The 13,365-nt window shown below is 48.6% G+C and overlaps 1 protein-coding gene across 2 annotated transcripts in view; it reads left to right on the top strand.

The window, feature by feature from the left end:
- Nucleotides 1-7,748, top strand: part of PAPSS2 (3'-phosphoadenosine 5'-phosphosulfate synthase 2) — a 70,596-nt gene extending 62,848 nt beyond the window's left edge. For both annotated transcript variants that reach the window (XM_044239501.1, XM_044239500.1), the window contains 4 exons: nt 2,633-2,768; nt 4,015-4,283; nt 5,254-5,483; nt 5,965-7,748. In XM_044239501.1, coding sequence (XP_044095436.1) covers nt 2,633-2,768; nt 4,015-4,283; nt 5,254-5,483; nt 5,965-6,106 — 777 coding nt within the window. In that variant the 3' untranslated portion in view covers nt 6,107-7,748. The remainder of the gene's footprint in view (nt 1-2,632; nt 2,769-4,014; nt 4,284-5,253; nt 5,484-5,964) is intronic.
- The last annotated feature ends 5,617 nt before the right edge of the window (nt 7,749-13,365 follow it).

The following is a 13,365-nucleotide window of genomic DNA, read 5'->3' as shown; positions in this document are numbered from 1 at the left end:
AGGCGGAGTTTAGGGGAGGCAGCAGGTGTAGTGGGAGCAGCAGCTTGGTTTGGGGGTCCTGGACGTGGTGTCCTGGCTTCTGGGAGCCCCTGTGCACCCTTGAGCGCTACCTCTTCTCATCTGCAAATGACGTGTCAAGTCCCTGTCACCTCTCCTTGTCACCTCAGAGCTACTGGACCAGCAATGAATGTGTTCTCCATGGGGATCGCCTCGGTTTTCTGCCTCTTGATCCTTATCTCTGAACCCTCTTGTTGTGACCCTGTTTTCCCAAAGCCTCCATTCCGCACTCCCTCCTGGTTTCTCCCCCTCGCCCCCCGCCCCTTTCCCTTCCGCGGAGTGTACCTCCCCACGCACAGTGGCTGCTCTCACTCCGGCCCCTGCACTCGCCCTCTTCTCCAGGCTATGCCTGTCAGGCTTCTCCTTACCCCCTCAAGTCTCCTCAGAACAGCTTCCTCGTCTTCATGCTGGGGTTTGAACTCACCCTCTCCTCCTTTTTGTATTGCTGTTACCTCTGATTCCAATTCCGGTTCCCCTCTCACATTCTCTGACTCCCCAAAAGCCTGTTCCTCATTTCTGCCCATGCGCCCAGGTTTGCGGACTCTCCGGAGGAGGTGAGGGCCCCTAGGCCACAATGCCTGGGAAATGGGGCAGAGCCACTGAACATCCCTTCCTGGGAGCGAGATCTCAGTTCTGGGGACAGTAGGGCCATCTTGGGGCGGGAGGTGCCTGCTGCGTTTCCCCGTCTCAGCAATACCAGAAGCACAGGTGCAGCATTGGCCATCAAATAGACTCATCTTTAGGCTGAGTTGTGAACCAAATTGGATGGGTGTTGCCTTCACTGAACAATAGAGGGCGGACGCCTAGCGTCCAGCAAGAGTTACTGCATGCCTAGGGGTGTGGGGTAAGTCTCCAAATTTTAATCACCTAACTCTGAGCAAGGAGGAGAAAGTAAATGTACAGGTACAGGGATTTGACAGTATTCTGACTAGGTGATTTTCCTCCCTCCATCCCCACAGTCGTGTTTTTTCTTTTCCATTATTGTTACCCTCCCTTCCCGCCAGGCTCACCCCTCATTTGTGGGGCCCATGGCGACTGGAAGCCCACAGACCATGTTTAAAAGTTACCTATCGAACTAACAAACTTTTAGATAAAATGTGTTCTGTCCTTCTACGTTGACCACTATTCCTTGAGAATAACCTGGAAGGTCAGGTTCAAATTTAAATTCTGCACCAGAACACGGGTGCTGTGTGAAGAGATGGCTTTTGACCTGTCATGAACCCTCTCCTTCCTTGTCTGTGCTTGGCCTTGTTCCTCACATGAGGGCGCCCCAGGCTGTTCGGCTGAGCTCCACCCACACCCCCATAGACTCTCCTCCGCTGGCCTGTTCCCAGAACCAGGGCAGCCTCTGGGGCTGTGTGGTCCACCCTGGAAAGACAGGCTGAGAGAGGAAGGGCGTGGTTCCTTCTAAAGGTGTGTGTTTTCTGTTCCTCACTCACTATCCCCGAAGTCACTTGGTGACCCAACAGAGTGGGTATTGATAAGGGAGTGTGTTAATAGTAACCTCTGTGCTTTCTTTTAAGAATCTTATCACTTTAGATCTTACATTTAGGTCTTTAACACATTTGGAGTGAATTTCTTTACGGGGTATAAAATAAGGCTCTAACTCTGTTCCAGTTTTCTCAGCACTGTCTTCCAAAGAGATTTTCCTTTCTTCCTTCAGTGGTTTTGGTGCCCTTGTCAAAGATTATTTGAGAGAAATCCAGAGTTAGCTAGTTAGTCTGTGCTTAGCCTTGGGTGTGGACTTGGCGACACACTGCTCCTCTTTGGACATTTTCTTTTGTTTTCAAATTAGAGCATAACTAAGAAGGATACTTCCTTTAAAGTTTTCTTAGAAATTGTTATTAGCAATAATTAACTGGTAGAAAACGACTTGCCTGACTTTCCCCGCCCCCTGCTTCTCTGTTTTGGATTCTTATTGAAAACAGTCTAAGACACATCAGGCTGTATTAGGAACATGCTGGCAGTGGTGCTCAGAGAGTGGTTTGCGGGACACTGGGGGTCCCCAAGACCTTTTCAAAGAACCCTAATCTCAAAACTACCTTTCTAATACTGAGACATCATCTGCCATCATCACTGGGCTGATGTTTGCAATGCCGGTGCCACAGCCATGGTCCCCAGGACTCAAGACAGGGATGCCCGGCTCCACTTGGGTTGTCCCCGGACACCAAGCACTTGCAGCAAAAACAGGGCCAGCTTCGGTTAAGAATGTTCTTGATGACAGGATGCCTGGCTGGCCCAGTCAGCTGAGCGTCCAACTCTTGATTCTGGCTCAGGTCTTGATCTCAGGGTCTTGGGAATGAGCCCCCCGCTGGGCTCCCCCTGCCAACCCTGGGCATGTGGAGTCTGCTTGAGATTCTTTCTCTCCCTTTGCCCCTCTCTATGTTCTCTCTTTTTTAAAAAAAGTATAAAAGGGTTGAGAGACCAAAAAGTTTGAGAAATACTGTGCTAGAAATGGCTAAGAATGGAAGGCAGTTCTTCAGGAATAACCCAAGGTTGATCTAGGAGGAGAAAATGGTTTTCAGATCCACTAGAAGCTGATACTCACCTCCAGCTTTACTCATGGTCTTTCTAGATGGTGATGGAAAGCGGGGATTGGTTGGTTGGTGGAGACCTGCAGGTGCTGGAGAGAATAAGGTGGAACGACGGGCTGGACCAGTACCGCCTGACGCCTCTGGAGCTCAAGCAGAAATGTAAAGAGATGAACGCTGGTACGTGGCCTGGCCCTCATGCCTCCGTCAGTCCTCCTCCCACCCTCTGATTACAGAATTGAAGGTACCAGGCATCGGCCGTTTAGAGTTGCAAAAAGCTGGAAACCTCTATCGGTGTGTGTATTGATACGGACTGGAGCGGTTCAGAAAGCTAAGGACAGCCACATTTTGGAATAGTACGCAGCAGTTAAAAAATAGGCAGACACAGAAAAAATATCCCAAGTGGCTTCATTCAGTGAAAACACAAACCGCAGAACAATCTGTACAGCATAGTTTTGGAAAACAAAATATAGTAATCGTTCTCAGAACCCTAAGCTACTTCTGTGTCTCGAAGCATAAGTCTCTGGGGCGTGTACCCCAGACCCCAGGTGACAGGTGCCTCTTGGGGATGGAGTTAAGACCAAGGGGCAGGAGGGTTTTCACTTTATGAATTTTGAAAAAGAGAAAAAGTAATGACGGGATTATAGGTGAGTTTTATATCCTATTTGGGGCTTCTGTGGATTCCCCAAGTTTCCCATAACGGGTCGGTCTTTCTTCCGTAACTAGAAGGAAAATTTAAGCCTCTCAGGAGCCTGTCACTAAGTGGAGTAGTTTTGAAGACTTTTTTTTTCAGTGAAGGTGAAATATGTTTTTACATCTTTAGCTTGTTGAAACTTTTCCCAGGCCCCAGAAGGCGCTGGTCGTCGCCCACCCCGAGGGAGCCAGCCTAGAGCAGAGGGTGGCGTGGGGACTGCTCAGTGCCGGCTCCAGCCTGAGCTGTGCTTGGCAGCAGAGGCCCCTGACAGATGCTTCATGTCTGAGGTGGGCTCCCCGTTAGGGCTTCCTGCCTGTGTGTCCCTTCTGGTCTGCTGGGTGCCTCTGGAGTCCCAGAGTAGCCCCCAAAGACCCAGGTGGAGTCTGCTTGTGCCTTTTGAAAACGAGTGGGCATAGTGAATTCTCTGAGCTGTAAACCGTGTTTCCTTTCTTTCTTTAGATTATTTAAAAAAAATTTTTAAGTCCTCTCTATGAGGAGTCCATGAGTCCTCACCCACTATGAGGCTCGAACCCCAAGATCAAGAGTCACTCGATCTACCAACTGAGCCAACCAGGCGCCCCCTCTTTCCTTTTAAAATTCAAGATCTAATTGGCTTTATTAAATGATTCTAGCAAGCAGAGGGGAGTCTCCCCCTGCATTTCTGTTTTGTTCTTGCGGACAAGCGACAATGTGCATTTTGTTCAGCTGGGCCTTTGTCCGCTCCTTTCCCAGATGCGGTGTTCGCGTTCCAGCTACGCAATCCCGTCCACAACGGGCACGCTCTGCTGATGCAGGACACCCGCCGCAGGCTGCTGGAGCGGGGCTACAAGCACCCGGTGCTCCTGCTGCACCCTCTGGGGGGCTGGACCAAGGATGACGACGTGCCCCTGGCGTGGCGCATGAAGCAGCACGCGGCCGTGCTGGAGGAAGGGGTCCTGGACCCCAAGTCAACCATCGTTGCCATCTTCCCGTCCCCAATGCTGTACGCTGGCCCCACAGAGGTAAGCCCCCCCTGGGCTGGGGGCCTTGGAAATGGGGGCTCAGACTTTACTTACGAGAGCCAGAGTCTCTGTGATCCTTTCCCTTCATGAACAGATTCTCAAATCTTCTAGTCTCTCTTTTTTATCCAACTTAATTATGATTCCATGTAGAACTTGTAAAAATGCTGGAAAACACATCAGACCTATGAGACCTGGGGCAAAGTGTATCGCACCTGATACTCATTTGCCAAAGTTCCAGTCACTCTGAGTGGGTCACCACACGTGCCCGTGAGCTCTTTGAGAAAGACTTCGTCCCTAAAAGCTTGGTGTCCCCTTCCGTCCTACCACAGTAAGCCCGTCAAACAGGGACATTCTGTGTCCCACAGCACCAAGTGTGTGGAAAGCATGATGAATTGAAAGGGTCTAAACCCTTGGAATGTCCCAAATTGAGTTTCAGAAATTAATCTTCTTCAACCAGATCACAGTGTCAGGCCTCTGGCTCTCCTTCCCATCCCCTGTATCGGTCATTGAGCATCAGAAAGGGCGATTCATTCTGAAATCCCAATGTTGTGTTGACCTAGAATCAGTGTTTTCATGGGATTAGCTCATCATTGGCAATCGGGTGATCAGACAGGTTGGAATTTATAATTTCCTTTAAACTGTGATTTATTCTGAATAGGGAGGGACTGGAAAGTAAAATTCACACATCTGAGTGTTCTGGTCCACGTGCCTATGTGGAGAAGCACTCAGGAGACAGAACCCTGGGTTCTAGGAAGCTGGGGTCAGGCGGTGGGGATTCATGTCTATAGCTCCTTCCCTACCTGCTGCAGTGAACATGGAACATGAAGGGCACTTAGACAATCCACTGATCTCTTCCAGCTGTTAGCTGATCACTCAATTACTTTTAGAGCAGAATAAAGGCATATCTGTAAACAGGAACCCCAGAGCGGAGCAGCAGTGACCAGCATCTCCCTTGGGTGATGTTTTCTAGGTCCAGTGGCACTGTAGGTCCCGGATGATTGCAGGGGTCAATTTCTACATCGTGGGCCGGGACCCTGCAGGCATGCCCAACCCTGAGACCAAGAAAGACCTGTATGAACCCACTCATGGAGGCAAGGTCTTGAGCATGGCCCCAGGCCTGACCTCGGTGGAAATCATTCCATTCCGTGTGGCTGCCTACAACAAAGCCAAAAAAGCCATGGACTTCTATGACCCGGCAAGGTAGGTTTCTGGAGGCAGAGTCCTTAATCACCTCCATACAATGAGAATGCTGGCCCTGTGGAAGTGCGTCTCCACCTGCTCCTAGTGGGGTGGGAGTCCCGGTCTTAAGACATTCTGTGTCCCCCTGAAGTGGAGCATGGCCCCTCATATGTCAGTAGACAGTCCATCAGTAGCTCTCTTTCAACAAGTCTTCCTCAAGCAGGCGTTAAGGGAAAGGAAGCCAGTGTAGCAGCAGGATATGGCTTCCCATGAACAGAGTAGGTGCCCAGGCAGTGTTGAACACGCGGCTGCCGTCACACCTGCCATCACGCCCCTTTCTTCTCCAAGTTCCTTTACTGAAGAGTTAGTGAACTGCTCGTGCAGAAGGTGCAGCATTTTACAGAAGGAAAAAATAGGGTCTAAAATTCGTCACCTACTGCAGGCAGCTCTGGGGATGGGGTGACTTACCCACTCTGAGCTGTGTGTGGCTGCCCCGTGACAGGCACAACGAGTTTGACTTCATCTCCGGGACGCGGATGAGGAAGCTGGCCCGCGAGGGCGAGAATCCCCCAGATGGCTTCATGGCACCCAAAGCATGGAAAGTCCTGACAGATTATTACCGGTCCCTGGAGAAGAACAACTAAGAGCCCTCCGGCTGCAGAGTTTCTTCTCAAAGTGCTCTTGGACTTGCTTTTCTATTTTTGTGATTAGATGCTTTGGACCCAACTGCTTCTCAGTGACTGATGTTCGTGTTTTACAATGAGGTAAACAGTGTGTCGATAATTTGAAGTCACCTTCAGTCATATATAAAAGAAAGTCCAACTGCAGCTGCCTCCCAGCAGGTGTGGGCCGGGCCATACTGTTAGCATTTCAGAACGAACTTGTCTTCTCGACTGCGTCTGATTCAGTAGATCCCAGGTTTCTGAAAGTTTTGACCGTGTCTTGTTTACTTGCCAAAAAGTGAAGTGTACTTTCCAGCTTCAGTCTTGCCTGGTGTCACGGCAATGTGAACCAGAGGAACCACCTCTTCTGCACAACCGACCTAAGGGGGAAAAGAACTCTCTACCCTCACATGTAGATTCTCACCCTTTCGACTCCTGCCTCCAGCCCTGTCTCCTCGGGCTCAAGCACGGCCTGCCTGGGGACCCCACCACCTCGGGTCCACGCAGCCTAGCTCTGCAGAGAAAGTGATGTTGTCTAGGAAAGAAGGGCCATCTTACCACACTTACATGAGAACTCAGTTAAATGGTGATTTTCAGCTGGAGAGCAGAGGGCACTTTGAGGAAAAGATTTGCCCCCAAAGCTCAGACGATCTGGCGTTGTTGTGGGAAGTTAATTTTTCTCCTCTTTGCTGTGGTCACTGTGTCCTGGGAAAGGCTGCACTGATAGACTGCAGCTTTGGCCCAGACCAGTCCAGACCATCAGACTAGCGGGCTGCTGAAATGGGAGAAGACCCCAGAAACCCTTATGTCTCAGAGGGGTCCCCAGTAGATGATGCCTAGCGTGTGCCTTGGGAGCCACTGAGCACGCTCACAAACGCTCACAGTTGGCATCATTAGAAGGTACTGGCGGCACCCGACAGGCTTGCCGTCGCTTGACTGGCAGTCCGGGGCTCCGTCTACACTGTACAACATGGGAGCTGCCTCTGGCCCCTCAGTTGCTCCACAAAGCTCCTTGCTCGGAAAGCACTTACAAAGCAACCTTCTTGGATGCCAGGTGCAGAGTTTTCTAAACCCAGCTGATCTTCGGCAGCTGGAAAAAATACTTCTCCAAAGACTTGTGCTGTGCTGAGACATCTAACCTCTGATGGTTTTACTTCTTGGGAGGTAATCTTTGTCCTTTATGCACAACTGCTTGTTGCTAAAGAATATATGAAGAAACCATACCTTTTGTAGTTAGGTCTCTCTGGAAGAGACTTAAACTGGAAAGAGAAAACTGTGATTATTTTTTTCATATTTTCAGTTTCTTTTTTAGGAAAATGCTAATCTTAGCTACTGAAAGTTCTTTTGAGAATCAATTACACACAATGGCCACAGCAAAGCGTCACTGCCTTGATTAGTGTAGTGCCTCCGTTGATTTAATCAGAGCTACTCAGTACTCCCTTTTTAAAGAACAGCGTATTTATTGAAATCATGAGATGGAATGTAGTGCCTTAATCAATATATTTTGTGATTTTTAAGATATATTTAAAACTGCTTTTCTGCTCTTAATAATACTTAGTGCAAATGACTATTTCTATGTACCTGTGAGGCTTGTTTTTATTTTAATAAATTGCTCAAAATGAAAGTGGAGTCTCTTCTGCCTGTGACGCGGAGTGTGGGTGGGCTGCAGGACCGCTGAGGGCTTTGACTGAGTCATCGGGGAGAAACAGCAGCAACCCTCTGACTACAAGGAAGAGGTTGTTTTCCTGCGTTCGAGTCACTTAAAAAGCGCACGGTGGGCGTAGAGGTGCAGGGCTCCTCATGTCTTCAGGGGGAGGAGGCTGCTGGGGGCTCCCCATAGGATGTCACCGCAAGAGGGTCTGACCTCTTCTTTCCAACTTGTTCCCTTTTCTCAAAGTGCCCCCAGGGAGTGAGCCAGCAGGGCTGGGGCGGGCGGTCTGCTGTTGTCTTGTTTTTCATCGGGGGTGCTGAACCTCAGCCACGGCTCCTTTGCCAGGAGACGAGGTACCTGTTTCCACCTCTACTTCCAGTGGCCTTCGCGCACCTGGCAGTTTGGGGCTGTTCTCCCTGTGGTCCTGAAGGCTTCGTACAATTCTGCCACCGCCCCTTGCTGGGCAAAGAGCCCTCTTCTTGCCCAGAGCCTCGCTTGCTCGCTCGTTCTGAGTGACAGCGGGACAAAGTAGGCTCAGACGTGTGAGGACACGAGGACACAAGGGTGCTGAGGGGGGGATGCCAGGCTATAAGGGCAGGGGAACAAACCCCGAAAAGGCCTTTGTGAGTCGCCGGGTCCAACATCAGCAGATCTTGCAAACCTATCAGTACTTTGGCCCCTGGATTCCTCTCCAGCCCGTCTCCCTTGCACGATGAAACAATCGTGGTTACTCGAGAGCAAGTCAGATTGTGTTTCCCCTTCCTCCGATTCTGGGACCTGACGGTCAGGTCTGGCGTCCCTGACAGACACGGCACGGTCAGCTGCTGTCACGGTGGAGGTTGGAGGGACCGCTCCTGCCACTTGGCCACAGATTCTGAATGCAGGTCTCTGACACTTACGCATTCCCTCATCACCATATGCGTCAAGGATCAGGAATGACTGCGCACCGATTCTGAAATCCACTGACTTGACTTTTCTGGCCTCTCGCACGCATTTAGTTCTCTGATGAATATTAACTATCACTGGTGTGTTAATGAATATTAACTATCGGTGTGTTCACCAAACGGGGAAGATGATATCCAAGCAATTCACTGATACACACTCCAGAATCTGCCTACTGTTTCTGCTTATATTGTGAATGATTTTAATGAAAAAAAATGAAAATTTCTGAATTTATTGATATTACTAAAAATAAATGGGTTACTGGCTAGAGTTTGCAGATTCAGTTAAATACAAGAAAAACCTAGAGAGTACACACATCGCACTTCTATACAGGGCCAGCAGAGAACGGGGGGTGCCAGCGAGGACTCCCCCAGCTTTGTGGGCACAGCTCGTTTAATGTCATCACACATATTTAAAATTGCTGGCAGTGATCATACACACTTTATTTGGTAAAGTTTTTAAATACAGTTGGTTTTGCGTATTTTCTTCCAGAAGTATAAGCCTGCCGTGCACTTCTTTCACAAGACAACGTATGTGACTGTTCTTATAATCTGTAACAGATGATACACATACATGGAAAGAGCAATCTTGATTTGTATTTATTTCGCAAGCCTGTTTTCCATAAATAGTTTGGTGATAAAGTGCAGCTCAGTGCAGGCTGTACGGACTTCTTTCATGTAAACAACCCAATACTGATCGGGTATTCTGAACTAGTTAAAAGACTGGCTTCTACAAGGGTATTCACCAAGAAGAACCTACATTTACCAGGAAGATATTAATCCCATGAACCACTAAAGGGGCTGTATCCCCATGCTATCCTCAGATGATTCTAGAAAGTACTAGATCTCTGGGTATTCAAAGTAAACAACAAAGAAAGGTTCCAGCTCTAACAGTCACAGACATTAAACACGTTTAACACACAGCAACCTCTGGCACGCTCAGTGTCTCCAACCTGCCCACCTGATGGCATTTTGGTGACCTGTGCCCATCAGAACTGCATCCCCCAAGGCCAACACCCATCCCCAGCTGACAGAGCCCCCCCCGTTTCTGAGTGCTGCCGGTCAGAGCTGCGTCGTTAACTAAGGGCCCTGTGTCTACCAACACAGCTGCCGTGGCTACCATGCAGCTTAGTGAACTGGGATGGGAAAGTAGAGAGATCTCTTCAGCAAGCCCATCACTGGCAGACAAGCAAATGGAGGCCTAGAAATGGGCGACAGGAGAGGACTTCCTTAGGCAACAGGAGAGCCTGCAGTCAGATTCACTTCCTAACTCCCAACGCATTTCCATAGGATTCTTAAAACAATTCCAGAACGTACAAATTAGGATTTCTATTTACAGATAAGGGAACAGATGCTCAAGGAAACAGAGGTTTTGCCCAAGGTTACAATGCCATATATACATGGCACACAAACACAAATATAAAATTGTATTACATACAAAGAAGTTTCACAGCTGGGGCTGAAACCTACAAAGTTGGGAATGAACTTCACAGGACATAAAATTCTGCTAGAATGACGCAGATTCCGATAGTACTGACGGAGATCCATAAACACATCACCTTCAAAAACAAATGGCCAGGGGAGACAGTCCCCCATCCCTAGATTTCACAGAGTAAATGGTGAAAGAGGGTCTCTGAGTCTTGTGTGTCCTCATCAGAACTGGGCACGTGGAGGGAGCCATGAACATCTGACCCCTGTAAACCCAGCCCTTTTGGGCTTCAGTACTGCTAAGATCAAAAGGCTGCCGCTGGAGGGGACAGGGGGAGGGCTAAGCCCAGCAACTCCTCTTACTATGGTACAGCCCAGACCCGGCGTGACTGGACTCCAGAATGGGGACGATTAGGCCTCTGCCACTACTGCCTGTCAAAGGAAAAGGTTCGCCTTCTTTGGAACCCAAACAAAAACCAACACTACTTCAATCTCCAGTGTTTTGTACCCATCATCTGGAACAAAAGACATGACTAATCAGAAGTGATCACTTAGCTAAAAGGTGGACATGCCAAGCAGCCGTCCAACATCGGGGGGAAGCAGAGCGTCTGGGATCCCTGAAGGCTGTCCACACACCTGCTAGTCAGAATACCACCTTCACTGAGCACATGACCTGAGGCTGCCTGTGACTGGCTGGCTGGTCATTTATCACTTTTTGTTTGTCCAGCCACCTTCTCCACCATACTGCGTTTCCTTTGGTCGAAATACTGCTCTCTTTTGCATTAGCCTTGCTCTCAAACCACTGAAGCCAGAAGTCCTGGAGGGCCCTTTCTCTGAGCATCAGGAACGTAAGCAGTGGTTTTCACCGGGGTCTGCACACCCTGGGGCAATTTAAAGATAAACGGAGTTCATTTAATCCAGTAGAAGAATAAAAGCAAGATTCTTGAGCAGTAATTCCTGCTACAAAACCTTCAGGAGCTTTCTATCCTAAGTCTAGTTTTTGAACTTCCTTTGGAGCTCACAGCTTTCAAATAAATTCTTTATTGCTGGAGTCGGTTGTCTGCAGTGGAACCCCACTCTTTACAAGGCTAGGACTCTGGCCCTATAGACAATGCTTGTTTCCCTCACACACGTCTGCAAAGGTATTTGCTTTACTGGACAATATATGACCATCCGCTATTCCAGCATCTCAGCCATTCTCAGCATTTCTGGAAGCGACGCGTCTCTGGCACACCACTGTGCTCCAGGCTCAGCTCAAGCATTGGGGTCGGTGATTACTCCACTAGGGCTCTGGCTCTACTTTTAAAACTGAACTGTCATGATTCACAAGCGTGGTCCTTGACACATTACACACCAGCATTCACATTCACTGCCACTGCAGCTCAAAGCACAAAAGCTTGTATTTGCAAGTGTTCTCAAGCACAGTAATTCCTACTATAAATATTAATCACAAACACATACTCCCGTTCCAGTGTTTTGATGACGAGACCTTATGCTGTTAGTTTAAGTGTTAACATTTACACCCAGCGTGACTGAGGAGGTTTCGTTCTTACTCACAGTGCTAATCGGTCTCCGAGAGGGCTGATCTCATCTGCGTCACTCTTCTCAGTACTTTGATGGACGTGAGGGGAGCACAGAATGTCCACCTATACGTGGAAAGACACGTAGCTTTTGACAAGATTGGTGAGCTCTGTTGGATGGCTGAGTTGAGAACAAATTTAGTCAAACCAAGGCCCTCTGAGGACTTCTGTCTGCTCTAAATGGGACAACTCTACAGCTTGGAGGGCAGGATGTATGATCAGCATGTTGGAATTCTACCCAGTATTCTGACCTTAAAAGAAGCTAAACAGAGAATTATAAAATATACATCATGCAATTCGTCTTCTTTATCTAGAAGAAAGTTGTAACAGTCGTTGACAAACACAATTCCACTGACAGCACCTCCTGACGACAGGGGACACCGCCGTTTTTACACAGATGGACTCAAGGCCTGAGCCGCCCTCGTGTAATGCCGACCCTTACAAATTACAGCCACCAGTCATGGCAGAATATGACCCACATGCACTATTTAGATGAACCCAATTCAGCTCTTACTAGCGTGGTGGATCCTGGGTTGCCCTGAGGTTGGGAGCGGAGAGGTAGAAGTGAGGGCATTTCATAAAGCAGCAGAACTGCTTCAGATCTGGAGTTCCTAGACTCTACACAAAAAGGCCTGGGAATAGTTGAGATACACCAGACTTACCAGAAGTCTTCCAACAATGAGGATTTTAGAGAAGTATCACACGGGTGGTCGTTTCCATCTCCATCCCTAGGGTATAGGCCTCAGGATTCTGGCGGCATAGAGGATGCTCACAAACGCAGCTTGGCCAACAGTGATGCAACCAGTGTGCAAAAGTAACACAACTAACAACGGGAGGGCCCCCTCCTGGGCAGTCTCTGTTATGGGTGCCACCCCCTCGAAGCACCTCTCCGCTGGGTGCCCTGATGGCTCCTCTTTGTCAAGGAGCAGGGGGATCTCCGAGGAGTGAGGTCATGGGTGCACGGGACAGGGTGGGTTCACTGGGTTCACAGGGAGCCTGGACTTAACCCAGGCAGTCCCACTCTACAGCCGGTACTCGGAACTGTTGCCCACAAGGGGACAGCAGAGAACCCAGAACCCAACTGCCTGTGCCAAGTGCATGTCTGCAGCAAGCATAGATCACAGGACACTCAAAATTCTTCAGAGGAATACAAGAAAGTGTCCTTGATTACCTCGAGGCCTTAAAGATGTGGTTGATGGGATTAGTGTGTTTCTCTACCTTCCTCTGGTGATTAAAGCCATGATAAACATTAAGAGCTATATACTACTGCATAGTCTGAATTTAAGAAAGGACAGGAGACAGAGCCTCTTACTTTGAATCAATATGCCATCAGATGAAAATCAAATCATCACTGAATTCCGTACAATAATGACTGCTTACTAGAATGTACGCTGTACCAGTGCAAAAGCTACACAGAGAGAGAAAACACTCCAAGGGCAAGGTGTAAACCCAAAAGACAACCCAGAAAATGTTACATACCTGAAAAGACCAAGAAGTAGAGAGGAATTAATAAAGAGAGTCCTCTTTATTACATATTTATAAAATACTAGTATAATAGTCATTAAAAATGGAGACGAAACTTCATTTTTGGTTATTTTGTGTTTTGCAGCCCACTTTCAGTCATTGTTACCATGTTCGTGA

Source organism: Neovison vison, chromosome 2, assembly GCF_020171115.1.
Source record: "Neovison vison isolate M4711 chromosome 2, ASM_NN_V1, whole genome shotgun sequence".
Classification (NCBI taxonomy): domain Eukaryota; kingdom Metazoa; phylum Chordata; class Mammalia; order Carnivora; family Mustelidae; genus Neogale; species Neogale vison.
The sequence above is the reverse complement of the archived record's forward strand: the minus strand, read 5'-3'. Positions and strand labels throughout refer to the sequence as shown.